Source organism: Pochonia chlamydosporia, chromosome 4 (assembly GCF_001653235.2).
Source record: "Pochonia chlamydosporia 170 chromosome 4, whole genome shotgun sequence".
NCBI lineage: Eukaryota > Fungi > Ascomycota > Sordariomycetes > Hypocreales > Clavicipitaceae > Pochonia > Pochonia chlamydosporia.
Genome location: NC_035793.1, coordinates 2,996,730 through 3,011,915, shown reverse-complemented (window position 1 = coordinate 3,011,915; position 15,186 = coordinate 2,996,730). Strand labels below are relative to the sequence as shown.

Sequence of the window (15,186 nt, the reverse complement as noted above, 5' to 3'; positions counted from 1 at the left end):
CGCCGAAGTAGCCATCGCCCAACCACCATTTCGAGTTTGCGTCATGAGGCTTTCAAATGCTTTCAACTCAAAATAGCTAATAAAAAAGACTGAAGTAACTCTATGAACAAACAGAGTACATAAAAGAATCTCTACTATCAATAAAAGCTGCCGCAAAACGCCGTCTGCCCAGAATCATTTACAAGCCATCTACATCTGCTCATAACACAGTCATTTGGCCCAGTTCGCGGATTTCACGAACCACTTTAGCAACGTCATTCCTTTTCAACGGCAATCTGTGATCTCCGTCCCAAACGACGAGTCTTCTGCTCTGAGGTTCACAAAACTCCTCAAACAGTTGTTGATGGAGATCCAACCCCGGATCATTTGTCCCGTGAACATGTACGGTTGGTATCTTCAACATATTCTCGCCATGAGGCAAGGCAGGCCGCTTGTATCCCTTGACATCAGTGATTTGAGACGCATCTGGAAGACTTGGATCTGTCTCAGCATCAGGGTCCAGGCACACGAGAGGCGCCCGGCCAGCAAAGAGTATCCCAAACCGGAATCTTGTAGATGCATTGCCAATGCCATATATTTCCTCTTCCAACTGCTGACGGTAGAGCAAGCTAGCAGAGACTTTGGCACCTTGGCTGAAACCAAGCAGTGCAACCCATTCTCCAGTCGCTCCACGCATGTCATCCAACAACATGGCATTGTAAAGAGACTGATCGAGTGCGTCGACAATAGCTTGAGGCCCAGGGTTAGGTTGACTTGGTAGCCATCTTAACCAGCGCTTGAAAGGGCCCCAGTCCTTGTATACGGAGAGCACATCTGGTCCTGCGTGCGACGGGAATGCTGCTTCAGCGAAGACGAGGCGAAAGTCGTTTGACAGTTGCTCCTTGATGGCACGACACTGAGCATTGAAGATGCGACCGTTTGTACCACCGCCATGAAGGCAGAGTATGCGAGGTAAATGTAATGTAGAATCTTGAGGAGTAGAGTCCTCGCATGTTGAGATAGGCATGTTGGCTGTAGACGACTTCCACAGGATACATGCAAAACGAAAGGATGAGTAGGGTGGTTTTGATAGTGTAACACAAGGAAGCAGAAATTCCCGACAATGGGGAGACAAGGAAGTATACACTTCTTCTTAGGGAGGAGTTTCCTGACTCAAAGAGCCAAAACGTCTATCTGATAGGCACCAACATGGCTATCTCGATGGGAACCGGACTCTAACAACACGCCCCTGGGTCAGCATGTAGGAACGTGCTCAGGTTGCAATGCCTGCAACACGGCGGCTACGCACCTAAACTTCCGGCATGAAACCCTAGATTGCACAGTCACCACATGTTCATCCTTGTGGGTATTCAGGCTGGGATATCACAAGGGGTAAGGCAATGATCACGAACAAGGGCCGGATGAGGCTGGACATAGAGTGGTAGCGAGAACTCGCAAACCGACTGTGTGGAACCTGCGTCTTCAGCTGGCTGGCAAACTCCGTCGACTGTAAGATCGAGGTGAAATTGGACGAATCAAATGCTTGTTATTTCCAGTCCCTTGCATTGAGCTCCGTGGGTAAACTATCTCGTCTCACCAATTAGTCCATAAGCAGATAGGCAGGAATGCGGCTAGGATCCTCGGAGTTTCTCTCAGTCGACCTATAGACGGCCACAGAGCCCACTTGATAGAGTAGTGGAGCTACATGCCATTTTAGGAAATAATTCTAGAAATTCCGAGTTGTCAAATCAACAACCGATTCAGCTTACAGATGTCGATTATATAGAGTACTAGCGTCGGGCTGCCTCGGGATCGGATTTTCAGACCATCGATGGATTGAGTCCTGTGAAGTTGAGTAACAGTGAATGCACTTTCTGCATATTTCGAAATGTAGGATTGCATGAAGAGACGGAAATGACTGTTGGTGATACCTTCGATCTCATATTTACACTCATGTGCAAGCCTTGAGACATTAAAAGTTATATAAGCTGCCAGCCTGAGCTAAATCTAGATTAGATCAATGCCAATCGCATCATCTGTACACAACTCATTCTATACTGAAACATCTTCTCGTCACAATGGGATCCCGGCCAACGTCTGAGAGTCCGCCTGAGATCGCCATCGTGGGTGGCGGAATCGTTGGCTTGATACTCGCTGCTGGTCTTCATCGGCGCTCGGTGCCCGTCTCAATTTACGAGAGATCGTCAACATTCCGTGAGTCTGGTGCCGGAATCGGCTTCAACATTGCGGCCAAGGCATGTATGGAGATGATTGATCCCGGTGTCATTACTGCTCTGCGTCTTTGCGGAGGTGTGCCCATTTCCGCATTGGATCCTGACGATCCACACGACTACCTCAGATGGGTTGATGGGTTCTCTCAGGACTTGGATATTGGTAAGCTTGCGAAGAATAAGGAATGGGAGATTACCCCTGGTGGATGGCAGAGACAATACATGAAGGCAGATGCTGGTTACAAGGGCATCGAAGGCACGAGGAGGGATCACTTCCTCGACCAGATGGGAACCCTCTTTCCCAGTGACATGATCCATTTCAATAAGGAATTGGAGAGCATTGCAGACCCTGAAGATGGCGGTCGACTCACATTGAGATTCACGGATGGCACGATAGCCACAGCGGATGCAGGTTCGTAGGGCTCAACTCAACTCACAGAGAATCCACCCCATGGCTGGCACTAACACAGACTCATTGCAGTTGTTGGATGTGACGGCATAAGATCTAGGACTCGCGAGTTTGTGCTCAATCCCTTTTCGCCTCCGAAGGAGGGCGTGCCAACCTACACAAATGTGCGATCTGCCCGAGTTCTTGTTCCCATGGCTGCAGCCGCCGATGCCCTCGGCGCAACCACAGCATCCATCTACTACAACCACATAGGCCCTGGCGCCAACTTGCTTCACTATCCCGTTGCACAAAACACCTTGGTCAACGTAGCCTTGTTTTACCATGATCCCCAGCCCTGGTCCGAAGAGGGCTCCTGGACTGCCCGACAGAGCCCCCGTTCTGATATCGAGGCTGCCTTCAAGGACTGGCACCCCAGGATCAGGAACCTATTGGAAAAGATGCCCGAAACAGTACCCGTGATGGGACTTTTCGACATGTACGAACACCCTCTTGCGCATTACAACAACGGCAGGGTCTGTGTAGCCGGCGACGCCGCGCACGCGAGCACACCACACCATGGCGCAGGAGCCGGCATGGGCATCGAGGATGCACTCTGCCTTTCTGTCCTCCTGGCTGAGGTGGCTGGCACAGTTCGAATCGGCGGCGTGAGCAAAGCCGACGCTGTGGCTGCTGCCTTGCGTGTTTATGATGATGCGAGAAGGGGGAGGAGCCAATGGCTGGTCAACAGCAGCAGGAGAGTGTGTGATTTGCAGCATAGCCCCGACTTTGCTGACCCAGCGAAGCGAGTCTCCGCCGAGACGTGTTTTGAGGAGATTATGGATCGAACGCTGAAGATTTGGAACTTTGATTACATGGGGATGGTTAGACAGAGCGTAGAGAAGTATGGGAGGGCGGTTAACACCATACGGGTCAAGTCGTAGTTAGACTCTCAATGAAAAGAAGCGTCTGAGCATTAATTTTTGTATTCATATGGATTCGTTTGTTTATTAATGCTGCACAACTTATGACGGTACTCGTTAGTGCTCACGACACACCAACTAAGACCATGATGGTATTTTACGGGGTGTGTGCTTGGTTGCAAGGACACAACGTTATCGCTTAGACTGCCCTGCTAAAAGAGTCATGAATTGTCATCTATTAGTTCATTCTATCTAGGCCGTATAAAATCTCAATCTGATACGTATTTACCAAAACGGCGCCCCAATTGCCCTGCGTCTATGCTTTGACAATGTCATAAATGTACCTCCGCGAACATGTTTCACAACCCCTTGAGCTACAACCTCAACTACGCCTTGACAAGTGGTTTCCATCCAGACCTCGCGACTCGGAGAGCAGCGTACATTGAACCTGCAACCAACATGCAAGCTCCGGTAAACGACCAAACTGCCGTCCACGCCAAAGGATGACTTCGCTGCACAATTGCACCGGACGCCGGGCCACCAGTAAGCGTGCCAAGCGAAATAATGGCAAAACCAGTGCCAATTCTCGTCCCAATCTTGGACTTGTCCTTGGTAAGCACGGCCAAGCACACCGGCGGCATGGCAGTGAGAACACCAAGGAAAAACCCAGCAAGCAAGGTGATTCCAATCATGACTCCCTGCGTATGCGTGGCCATGGTACAGAGGTAAACCGCGCCGGTGAGTAAAACCGCAGGTGCGAGGACGTTGAACTGGCCAATCTTATCTGAGATGGCATTAGGTACAATGCGTCCCACGGTAGACATGGCGTTGTAGATGGAGACAAGATTAAAGGCAAACGCTGTTGAAGTGATGCCCTGCTCCTTGGCGTAGAAAGCAAACAAAATTTGGTAGCCAGTCAACCCCATGAATGCAATGGCTGTTGCCAAGGCGAACCACAGGAAAGGAAGATCCTGGAATGCCGTCCAGTCGATCATGGCGCGGGCCTTGGCCGGCTTGAACCGAACCCGCATGAGGGTGAATGGCACCGCCAACGTCACAAGTGAGACGAAGGCGAGGACCCGGACAGCCCAGGGGAAGCCTGCCTTTTCAACCAGTTGTTGCATGATGACGGGATAGATGACACCTCCCACGGAACTACCTGCAGATGCGAGGCCAATCGCCAAACCCAGCCGTGTGGAAAAGTACGACGGCAGAAGGGAGATGGAAGGGACAAACAAGCAGCCCATGCCGATACCGACGCAGAAACCCTGGGCAAGCAAAATCTGCCAGTAGGCGCTCGCGATACTGAGCATCATGTGCCCAAACACGATGAGAAAGCCGCCAAGGCCAAGCAGCAAGCGGATGTAGCCCTTGTCAAAGATGGGGCCGACGATGATGCCGCTGAACTGCAGGAGAAATACCTGGAGCGATCCGATCCAGGAGATATCTGAAGTGGCACGACGGAAGGGAGACGACGTGGACTCATAGTAGGTTTGGAAGACACCAAAGCTGGTGAGTATACCAAACGTATTGAAGAACAGGCAGAAGCCGCAGAGGACTTGCGTCCACGCAACACGGCCGCCATTGGGAGGAGGTGCAATCGCAGGAGGGCCAGGAGCAGGAGGAGGTTGTTGTTCCAAATCCTTCTGCTGCTCTGGTAATACACCTGCGGGTTGATCTTGGGTTTGACTTGACCTGGAGCTTTGGTCAGTACCAGGTATGTCGTCGCCCTTGGCAAAGTCTGACTTTTCGTCTCTGGTCATTTTGGTCAAACGTAACACCGTAATGGTTGTTTGTTTGGAGAAATGATAGAGTTGTAGTTGGAGTTTTGTTAATTTGAAGCACGCTTGTTTTAATCAGTGGATAGGAAGAACGTCTTGGTGAGCGTGACTTGCATAACAAGTGCAACAAACAAGCGCAATAAAGTATAGCATGTCTAAATCTGGAAGAAACTTTGTTACGGGCACTATAAGGCTTTCATTGTCAATCACGACAGTCAAAGTACATATTCCATGTATCCTTCTTCCGAGGTGGCAACCCGAAATCCGAGATGGCCCACGTAACTCTGCAAGCCCAACTATCTTGGAAGTCCACGACAGCAGACTGCTTGACTGCGAAACAATAAAGAAACGCCGAGCAAGCCAAGTCAGCGCCGAGCCCGTCTTCCCGTAGGTGGGCCACCCTTCATCACCCTCAGAGATCCGGATGGCAGCACTACCAGGACCCCTAGTTCCTGTCACGGATCTCGTGCTGACACCGATTTATGGAGACACACCTGGGGCAAGGGTTAAGGTTATTTAAGTAGCTTATGTCTTGGCATAACGAAGACGCTACTTGCTGCAAGAGACGGACTTCTTCTCGGTACCAAAGGAAAATACTGTAGGGTTATTGGGGAGCACGATTTAGTTTGCGGGCTTTTCTGTCAAAACCCCGAACTCGACAAAGGCGCGACCCCCTCTTGGACCACCATGAATTCCTTGTGGCTTGAGGAGTTTACGTTGGCCGGGAGTTTCTGTTTCCTCTTCGGGAAAGACTCTCTCCCGCTCCTCCAGTCCCCTGCAGACGAACGGCAGCCCCCAATTTCAGCCCTGCCATCCTTTGGAAGCTAATAACTCCGGGGGGCTTAAACATTGAATGCTCCACTCACACCGGATCTACGAATTGCTGTAATCGGAGGGGCATCTACTCCGGACAGATCAGAGTCACACAAATATGCCGGTCAGAGGGGACACGAAGGGGGTGTTCCTGGGCGCTTTGTTCCCACCCACACCACGGAGATAGGAATTGCTGTAACCTGAGCACCCGCCCGAGACGAGTAGATTTGCCGCTCGGAAGCTCTATTTATCAGTTCAAATGTTCCAAGGGAAAACTTTGCAGCTGTGTGTTGTCACCGGTTTAGCCTGGCTCAGCTGAGCCTCGCTCACACATGATGGGCTGCTCACAGCCAGACTATGTAGAAGGTGCATGGATTTTGGGATATTATAGTCGTCGTAGCTCTGACCACTCTCTCGTGAAAACGGCAGGTTAGACGCCCCCTTCTAAACCGCACTAGCGACGTACAGCACTGTAGAGACAGGCAGGCCTTTGATACCAGACAGATTACAGAGCACACATACAACCATGGCTATCAAAACAACTGAAGCATCCCCTGCTTACATCCCCACCGTCGACATTGGTGCTTGGTTGAACCCTGACGCTACCGAGGCAGACAAACAGCATGTCGTCGACCAAGTCCATCATGCCGCCACCACGTACGGCTTCTTCCAGATTGTCGAGCACGGTGTCACCCCCGAGACACGTCAGCAGATTCTTGACCTGACCAAGAAGTTCTTCGCCCTTCCCATCGAGGAGCGCATGTCTGTTAGCGTCAGCAACTCCCTGGGCCAGTCTTTCAGAGGCTACGAACCATCATTGATTCAGACTCACCACAAGGGTCTGCTGCCAGATACGAAGGAGGTATAACATTTTTTCACGCCGCCATTCTGTTGTCTAACAAAGCCATCAAATACTTTTTTTTAAAACCACCGCTGAGCAATTTCGACTGACGATAATAATCAAGACATTCATCGTAGGCGCGGAGATTCCCGCAGACCATCCTGATGCAGGCACTTTCTCCTGCGGGCCTAACCTCTGGCCAAAAGCCATCCCGGACGAGGACTTCCGCCAGCCCGTAATGGCCTACCAGGCGCAGATGGTGAACCTGGTCAAGATCCTGCTCAAGATTCTGCGCCGCGGTCTCCCGGAGTCATGGGACTGCGCTCCCGATGCGCTCGACGTGCTGGCTGAGAATGCCTCCATCCCGATGAGAATGCTTCACTACGGGCCACAGCCTGTCCGCGACGACAGACAGTTTGGAGGTGAATTGCAAACCACATTTAGTGTCTAAACCGAGGCACATGTCGCTAACGAAGAGAGCACAGTCGCCGACCACACCGATTTCGGCTGCGTCACCATCCTTCTTCAGGAACTGGGCACAAAGGGTCTTGAGGTGTGGTACCCGCCGACCGAGACATGGATTCCTGTGCCGCCTAAGAAGGACGCATACGTGATCAATATTAGCGATACTATGGATCGCTACACGGGCGGGTACTATCGCAGCGCGCGTCATCGTGTGCTCACTACGGACAGGGATCGCTACAGCGTTGCCTTCTTCCTCAATGGGAACTTGAAGCTTGATGCGCCGGTTCTCGATGGCTCTGGCGGTCGCATTGTTCTCGGGGAGCAGATTCGCCAGAATGCGATCAAGACGTTTGGTGGTAAGACGGGCGATTTGCTCAAGAATGCAAAGGAGTTGGAGGTGAGATAGAGAGCACAGTTTTACTTTATGTAGTCAAGTTGGTAGGCGATTCAATTGTATAGTTTGCTGAGCTGGCGCATCATAAAGTATCCAAGTGTGAATATGAAAAAAACTCAATGATAAAAGTGTATTCCAAGCGACACCTATGCAATGATTTGGAACTGAAGTAAAAAAAAAGCTGCGATTTGCTATTCAAGTCTATGCGCAACAAGTACAACGCTCCTTGCCCAACTCGCCAAGCCTGCAATATGTACAGCTCGCCACAACGACTCCGCTCATCCCTCTTCACAGATTCATAGACGCTGTAACTAGGTCCAGATCCGGCAGGCCTATATACTTTTGAGGGTTGTCAACCTCCTTCAACTGTCCAAGTATATCCACCAAGTTCTGTAGCAGAGGGGCGGTCGCAGGATTAGAGCGATTTAGAGACAGAAATTCGGCGCAGATGAACAACGGGATTGGCATAAAAGGGCTAATCTATAAACAACATGTTAGTAGGTCATAACAAGTAACGGCGTGTAGAGGAAAGCAGTTGCTTACCTTGAACGGAGGAAAATCCGTCAGTGATCGCGCAAACTCAAGCGTATGCTCAACAGCAGCAAGAGCCCGCTGCTGATACTCAGCTACCAGTGGGATGCCCCGGCCGCCATTATCAGGCCACTCAATGGATTGCATCTCCCTGCAGAGGTAGACAATTGTGGCTTGTGCCAAGCAGCTAGCGAAGAGCAACGTGGGATCGCACGAGTTGGTAGGGGAGGGATAGTCCTGCGCCAGCGTTTGTAGCCGCACCAGGAGCACATTGTCGAGCCATTTTTGCCAGTCGAGATGGTCGCACTCTGCCTGGCCGCTCTGGCAGTGCGTGTTATACTGGTGGGCGTGGAACAGGGTCCTCGCGCACATGGCCATGAGCATGATGCATTCGTTGAGTGGTGATTTGACAATGGTGCTTCGCTTGTCGATGCAGTCGCTTAGAAAACCTGTCTGCACGGGCTGGCCGTTCTGGAACTCTGGATCCGGTACAGGTAGAAATGTTGTAATCTATACAGATTAGCTTCAAGTTGTCATGGGGCAAGTAGTCCAGTTGGTGGGACTTACATTGTGCTCATGTATCACCAAAGGCAGGCCGTTGCGCATACTATACAAACTTTCAAGAGTAAACGCCATCCAGAATACGCGGCGCTTCTCTTCGGTAATAATAAAATCGGTCTCGCTAGTTGCAGTGGCATTATTTGAAACGTCGAGTTTATACAACCCCATCAACTGAGCAAGACGAAGGGCGCGGCCGGCGCTGATACACGCCTCATGGTGGTTTGCCTTGACAAACTCGTACGTCGCAGCAAGAACCCAAGCTTGCACCAGCTCGACATGTATTGCGGCGTTGTGATTGCTCTGGCTGCCGGAGCTTGAACTTGAACTGGAGCTGCAGCTGGAGCTGGAACTTGGGCTTGGGCTCGAGCTTGGGAGGCTAGAGTTGGCCAACATGCGCTTTACTTCTGAGTAGAGCATGTCTTGCATATGCTGGAATTGGGCTGACATGAGTGACGCCGTTGCCCACATGGCATATTGAAGGCAGAGGCGCGAATTGGTCTTGAAGTGCGACTTGGACCAGGAGAGGTACCTGCGCTGGTGTAAGATGGGGACAGCGGCGTGTATTCTGTCAAAGTATAATTGATCTCTACTTATTCGGTCAATAAAATCTTGTCAAAGGTAAAAAATGAAGCTATACGCACAATTCGGCTTGCATGATATCTGTAACGTGAATGCCGCTGGTGGTTCGGCTCGACCCCGTGGTTGTTGATGGCGTCGGCGGCGCATGTTCAGGCAACATGGCCGTCGTTGGCGGCAAAGCAGAGACATCAACAAAGGCAGCAAGAAACGGATCTTGATCCGAAACCATGGGATTGGACATGGAAAAAAGGTTGCCATCTAGTTTTGGGTTCTCGAATCCCGCGATCGTCATGCATGGCAGCGACGGTATTGACGACATGAGGTCCGTGCCGTTGTCGATGGTATCCGGCCATTTCAAGTGGCCGTTCTCTTGCGCCTCGAGGCGACTTTCAAGAGTATCTAGGCCATGTCGTTAGTTACTCGGGTTTGTACTTTTATTTATTGTCTGTTTCTGAAAGACCCTGTCGATCGGTCGATCATCTCAGATGGCCAAGAAACAGCCAAGAAAGTGAGACATACCAATCTTGCTCTGCAGCGCCTTGAGGTACCCCTTCTTGGGACCTCTTGGCGGACGATTCGTGCTGACGTCGCATTCCGTCCCGGAATTCTCACACGTGGAGCAGCGAGGTTGATTGCCATCACATCGAAGCTTGCGCCGTCGACACTCTTGGCAAGCAAGCCTCTGCTTGGTACGAACGGGAGGAGGGGATGCCACAATCATGACTGCTGATATACTTGCACAAGATGTTGTTGTTGTGGAGGGGAACCCGGCAGTACATATATGATATAGCCACGGAAGATGTATGTATGTGTGTTTGCGTGGGAGGAACGTTAATTGTAAAAATAAAGTTTACAAGTTTGAAAACGGAGCACAGTATATGCAACATGGGCATGGGCACGGGCTGAGTATTTGACTTGACATGCAACAATCAGATGCAACGAGGGAGAATAGATGCAACGAGCAGCCCCCAGAAGACGCAGGCCGCAGAACTAGCCGCCAGATGTTGTGCCCCAAGAACAGATCCAGCGTAAGCATATATACATGACATGAAGTATTTCGTGTCTACCGGCTACAGGCACGGAATGTGGCTCGCATATTTGCCTTGATTTCCGGCAAACGTGGTCTCGGCCCGTTGTCCCAGAAGATGCTTCCTCGACTTGATTTGATCCTTTTCGTTTCGAGGCGCTCAACCCAACACAACAGCAAAAGCTGATACCAATTGGTAGATCTCAAACCGTTCGTATTTTCTTGTACGATTTTGTTCCTTCTCGAATACAAAGTGTACAGTCAGCTTAGCTTAGCTGCCGTGTCCTAAGACGCCAATCTCCGTTGTTGGTCCGCAATCCATGGATTGAAATGGCACTTGACCATCTGATGCCGTCCGCCACCACGAGACGAGGCTTTCCTCTTTGCCCGACAGATGAGCGATAATGCATCTCAGTGGCAACCAGTCAGAACGACTCTGGTGTCTTCTCCGGTTCTAGTCCATCGTGTGCATCGCTTCTCACCGTTTCTAGTTCAATAGTCTGTTTGCCTGAGTAGTTCATGAATCGGAATAGTGGCTGGGGGCGTTCCAACTCGCTGCAGTGTTTTGGCAAGGGCTGAAGTTCATCTGCATCATCATCTGCATCTCCAAATGCAGGGTCATCTGCACCGGCGTCTATGATGACCCGTGCCACTGAATCCATCCCACCATCATTGCCTGCGTCTTGCAGTTTGTGTTACACTACAGACACACCCTACCGCACCCTTACAGCCTCCATGAACCCTCCATGTTGTCTGTCTAACCCCAACCCTAAGCGATATTGCATAGAATTACCTCAATCAGGACTCTGGCAAGTTGCAAAGAAGCAGGTCGAGCTTATCAGATTCCTTTACACCAACTACATGCGGGGAACAACCTGCCATCAAGGATGAATAGTGAAGCAGCCACTCTTGGAAGCTGTCTAGTTGTACCGACTTTAGCCATGTTGATCAGCTTGATGAAACCGTACCATACCGTGCCGCGGCTTATCCAGCTGACAGCGCGCTTGGAGACCAACCAAATTCGTGGTATTTGCATAACTTGCATACGAACTCGAGGGTCCCGTCCTCGGACCCGGCTCCTAACTTAGTTAATAATATTCAGTCGATTGGCTTAGCCAACTGAGAGATTCGCATCGGCATCAGCCGAGGTGGAAACCAAAACCAATTTGGCCCCAGCCGCAACGCAACGGCACAGGCACGGTGGCTGAACGGGCGAGACCCATACAAAGAAAAAAGTACCAGGCCAGATCAGACCAGACCAGACTGTTGTTACGTATTCTGTATCGCGGTCGTCCTCTTTGGTGGAAAAGTGTGTCCAGAGTCCAGAGTCCAGACACCAAAGTCTGGTGATGCCCTGGCGCTTGCAAACGCAATCACGCCCTTTGTGCTGTACAAGCCAGGGAGACAGACTGCCATTTCAACCAGGACTTACATACGGGATTCGTTATCAACCTTTTATTTTAGCCGTCAACAACCAATCATGTCCATTTCCAATTGCAGGCAACTCGTTAGGTTGTGCTCAACCCCTCCCCCGTTTCAACTGCCACGTTTTCTCTACGCCTGTCGTCCGACGGTCGGATTGTATTTTTGCTCATCAAGTCTTGAACCAAAGAGCAAAATGGCTAAGCCATGCTAGGCATAGTGCACAGACCAGATGTAAGCCAGACTAGGCCCTCAGTAAAACAAGGGCTCGCGTAAATAATCTCACCAGTTGACGCATCGCAGTTATATTCTCCACCAAACGTTCTCCGTACCATGGCCTGCACAATGCTACCTGCAGGTAATACACGGATCTCCGCCCCATTCATCTGCCCGAACAGCAGGGGTGGTGAGTAGAAGAAGTGTCATGTCTCATGGGAAACTCCGAGCCCCATCACCACTTTCTAGAATCTAGAGCATAGCGTCAAGTCGACGGCGGCTGACGTTATCGTAAAGTTGTTTTCTTGGGCATCCTTCTTGGGCATCGTGGTGAAGGGGGTCAGTGAATATGGTAACTCGTAAGCCAGGAAAGTTCCGGCGATACGTTTCCAAATCGTGGAAAGGTTACGGAAGGAGCTCGTGGAATCCCGAGCCGGCAAATATCTCAGTTTCAGGCAAGTATGTTGAATTGTGGTCGATATGCTCTTGCTTCAATGTTTATTAATGGTACTCAATCCCGGCCTTGCATAAACGTGCAAGACGATATCTTGTTTTATCTTCTCGCAGCACACAAGTACCTGGTTTCGTTACCCTGCCACGTTATTGCAATTACGCGTTAAACTATCCCGCATCATTATGTCTGACCAAGAAGTCGAATGGTTTGTCCAGATTTGGGACAAGCCTGGGACTCTGCAGGCGCGCTTCCAGCATGGCGCGCAACACATGGCTTACCACCAACCGAACCGTGAGACCGGCCGCCTGGTCTTTTCAGGCCCAACCCTTAAAAGTCATCCTACTACCCCAGGGTCGCCCATGGAAGTCACTGGCAGCGTGCTGGTCTTCAGGTTGGCAGGTGGAGAGCAGGAAGTACGCAACATCTTGCAAGGCGACCCTCTTGGAAAGGCTGGAGTCTGGGACCTGGATGGGGCGACGGTGACTCCATTCAAATTATTTAGGCAGCCGAAGTAGTTTGTCACTGAAGGCGTCGCGGCAAGGTCAAGAGAGCTGGAAAGCAAATTTGGGCAAAAAGGTGCAGGGTAGTAACCCATCACAGTTGTGTAGTCGTATGAGTCTTCCTCTATGCTAGCAGCAAATATTACACAATAGTATGCTTGTGATGGAACACGCCTTCTTGGATCAAATTTGCTTCTTCTCGCTCCAGCGTTTGAATTAATTGTTTCGTGGTGAGAACTATGCGTTCTGCGCATATGCATCGGTCTCACCGGCACACATGTTTTTCCCAACGTTACAACAAGGCAGCCGTGTGGCTTCAATGATCTCGGTGATTCTCTGTCTTCGCATGGAGAACTAGCTCAACCAGCACGGATCCGAGCGGCATTTGCAAACGTCTTCAATTGTTTGCCCCGTTTCCTATAGTTTCATGCCGTATCGTGAGGCAATGCTATCTCCGATTCAGCCCCATTGCACTCCGAGCCGGCAATAGGAATTACCCTTTTCGGCAACACTGTCACAACCAACAACTCCAAGAATTGCATACAGCGTATACAACAAATCCGACTTGCATTCGCTCAATTCTCAATATTTAGACAATGTCGGGTTTGCGAGAAACAACATGTGCCAAAAATTTATAAAGCCTAACAGCTTGTCGCTGTTTCGCCTCTGCAGACAACGATACAGTTCAACACAATTACACCATCCCCGTGTTCTTGACTTTAAGCCAGCGCAATCACAAATCTTTCTCCAAAAACAATTTTCATCGAGCAGATTCTTTCAAATGGCACGTTACGCCAAGGATCAGCCTGCTGGCTTTGAAAACCGCATTGAGCGCGTCGCTATCGTCGGTGTAAGTTACCCTCTGGACCCCAACACATGAAGGCGCAAGCAATTAACCATTATCCAGGCTGGTGGTCAAGTCGGCAAACACATCGTTCAAGAACTCCTCAAGACAGGAAAACACACCGTCACTGCAATCTCCCGCATCGGTAGCAAAAGCCCTCTTCCCGAAGGCATCAAGGTTGCCACGGTCGACTACGATGATGAACAGACCCTAGTTGACGCTCTCAAGGGCCAACAGTTCTTGTTCATCTCTGTCGCCCTCGTCGCACCGCAAGATACCCAGGACAAACTCATCAGAGCGGCTGGCAAAGCCGGTGTCCCTTGGATTATGCCAAACGGCTATGGTACCGACCTGCTCAACGAGAAGCTGGCCGAGGAAAACTTCACAGGGAAGAGTACCTGGGCTGGCCCCAAGGCTGTTGAGGCTACTGGTGTCTCCTCGTGGGTTATCATGTGCTGTCAGTTTTGGTATGAGTACTCTCTTTCGACAGCGGACTGGGCTTGGGGATTCGACTTGAACAACAAGAAGGTCACCTTCTACGATGACGGCAAGACGCGCATCAACACATCTACATGGCAGCAGTGTGGTCGGGCGGCTGCGGCTCTTGTGAGCCTCAAAGTGCTTCCCGAGGACGAGAATGATAAATCAGTTACTCTCTCCCAGTGGCGGAACAAGCCGCTTTACATTGCCAGCTTCCTCGTTTCCCAGAGGGAGATGCTCGATAGTGTCGAGCGCGCAACAGGAACAACAGACAAGGACTGGGAGATTAGCTATGAGCCTTCCAAGGATCGCTACGAGCGTGGAAAGAACGCAATGTTCGGTGGTGATAAGGACGGCTTCAAGATTCAATTATATGCCCGAACGCACTATCCCAACGGCGATGGTGTCATCCAAGATAAGCTTGCTAACGATGCACTTGGGCTGCCCAAGGAGGATTTCGATGAGGCTACTAGGAGAGGCGTGGAGCTCTGGAAGTCTGGTTACAATGCATTTGCTCGTCAACAGTAGAGGTCATAGCCTGTTGCATGTTTGGCTCTATCATCTGAAGTTCATCACTTATAAACAATTGCCGTTTTCAATGCTAGTAAAGTAGTCTCATCAAGAATTAATGCCTACAGCTCTCGAGCCGCATACTCTACGACTGCACTTGTAATTGTTTAGGTTGCCCTGTACGACACTATTTTGATGTTTTGAACCCGATTTGACCTTCTTTCGTCACCAGCATCCAACAACAGCTGCA

At 50.6% G+C, this 15,186-nt stretch overlaps 7 protein-coding genes across 7 annotated transcripts; 4 read left to right on the top strand and 3 right to left on the bottom strand.

Annotated features, from left to right (window-relative positions):
* Window positions 1–199: 199 nt before the first annotated feature.
* On the bottom strand, window positions 200–1,006 carry VFPPC_08333 (alpha/beta-Hydrolase; the record flags this gene model as incomplete). The annotated part of the gene is made up of 1 exon (XM_018287060.1): window positions 200–1,006. The coding sequence occupies one exon, from the start codon at window positions 1,004–1,006 to the stop codon at window positions 200–202; it is 807 nt and encodes a 268-aa protein (XP_018143908.1).
* Window positions 1,007–2,057: 1,051 nt separating this feature from the next.
* VFPPC_08332 (salicylate 1-monooxygenase) lies at window positions 2,058–3,539 on the top strand (the record flags this gene model as incomplete). The annotated part of the gene is made up of 2 exons (XM_018287059.1): window positions 2,058–2,622; window positions 2,692–3,539. 2 exons carry the CDS (start codon window positions 2,058–2,060, stop codon window positions 3,537–3,539), a joined length of 1,413 nt encoding a protein of 470 aa, XP_018143907.1.
* A 365-nt stretch (window positions 3,540–3,904) lies between these two features.
* Window positions 3,905–5,281, bottom strand: VFPPC_08331 (monocarboxylate permease; the record flags this gene model as incomplete). The annotated part of the gene is made up of 1 exon (XM_018287058.1): window positions 3,905–5,281. One exon carries the CDS (start codon window positions 5,279–5,281, stop codon window positions 3,905–3,907), a length of 1,377 nt encoding a protein of 458 aa, XP_018143906.1.
* A 1,357-nt stretch (window positions 5,282–6,638) lies between these two features.
* Window positions 6,639–7,824, top strand: VFPPC_08330 (Oxoglutarate/iron-dependent oxygenase; the record flags this gene model as incomplete). The annotated part of the gene is made up of 3 exons (XM_018287057.1): window positions 6,639–6,974; window positions 7,078–7,375; window positions 7,439–7,824. The coding sequence occupies 3 exons, from the start codon at window positions 6,639–6,641 to the stop codon at window positions 7,822–7,824; spliced, it is 1,020 nt and encodes a 339-aa protein (XP_018143905.1).
* A 276-nt stretch (window positions 7,825–8,100) lies between these two features.
* Window positions 8,101–10,204, bottom strand: VFPPC_08329 (Zn(2)-C6 fungal-type DNA-binding domain-containing protein; the record flags this gene model as incomplete). The annotated part of the gene is made up of 5 exons (XM_018287056.1): window positions 8,101–8,292; window positions 8,356–8,853; window positions 8,911–9,490; window positions 9,546–9,882; window positions 10,003–10,204. The coding sequence occupies 5 exons, from the start codon at window positions 10,202–10,204 to the stop codon at window positions 8,101–8,103; spliced, it is 1,809 nt and encodes a 602-aa protein (XP_018143904.1).
* A 2,580-nt stretch (window positions 10,205–12,784) lies between these two features.
* VFPPC_17826 (YCII-related domain-containing protein) lies at window positions 12,785–13,117 on the top strand (the record flags this gene model as incomplete). Its single annotated transcript, XM_022429504.1, has 1 exon — window positions 12,785–13,117. The coding sequence occupies one exon, from the start codon at window positions 12,785–12,787 to the stop codon at window positions 13,115–13,117; it is 333 nt and encodes a 110-aa protein (XP_022285442.1).
* A 766-nt stretch (window positions 13,118–13,883) lies between these two features.
* On the top strand, window positions 13,884–14,954 carry VFPPC_08327 (oxidoreductase CipA; the record flags this gene model as incomplete). The annotated part of the gene is made up of 2 exons (XM_018287055.1): window positions 13,884–13,952; window positions 14,010–14,954. 2 exons carry the CDS (start codon window positions 13,884–13,886, stop codon window positions 14,952–14,954), a joined length of 1,014 nt encoding a protein of 337 aa, XP_018143902.1.
* Window positions 14,955–15,186: the final 232 nt, after the last annotated feature.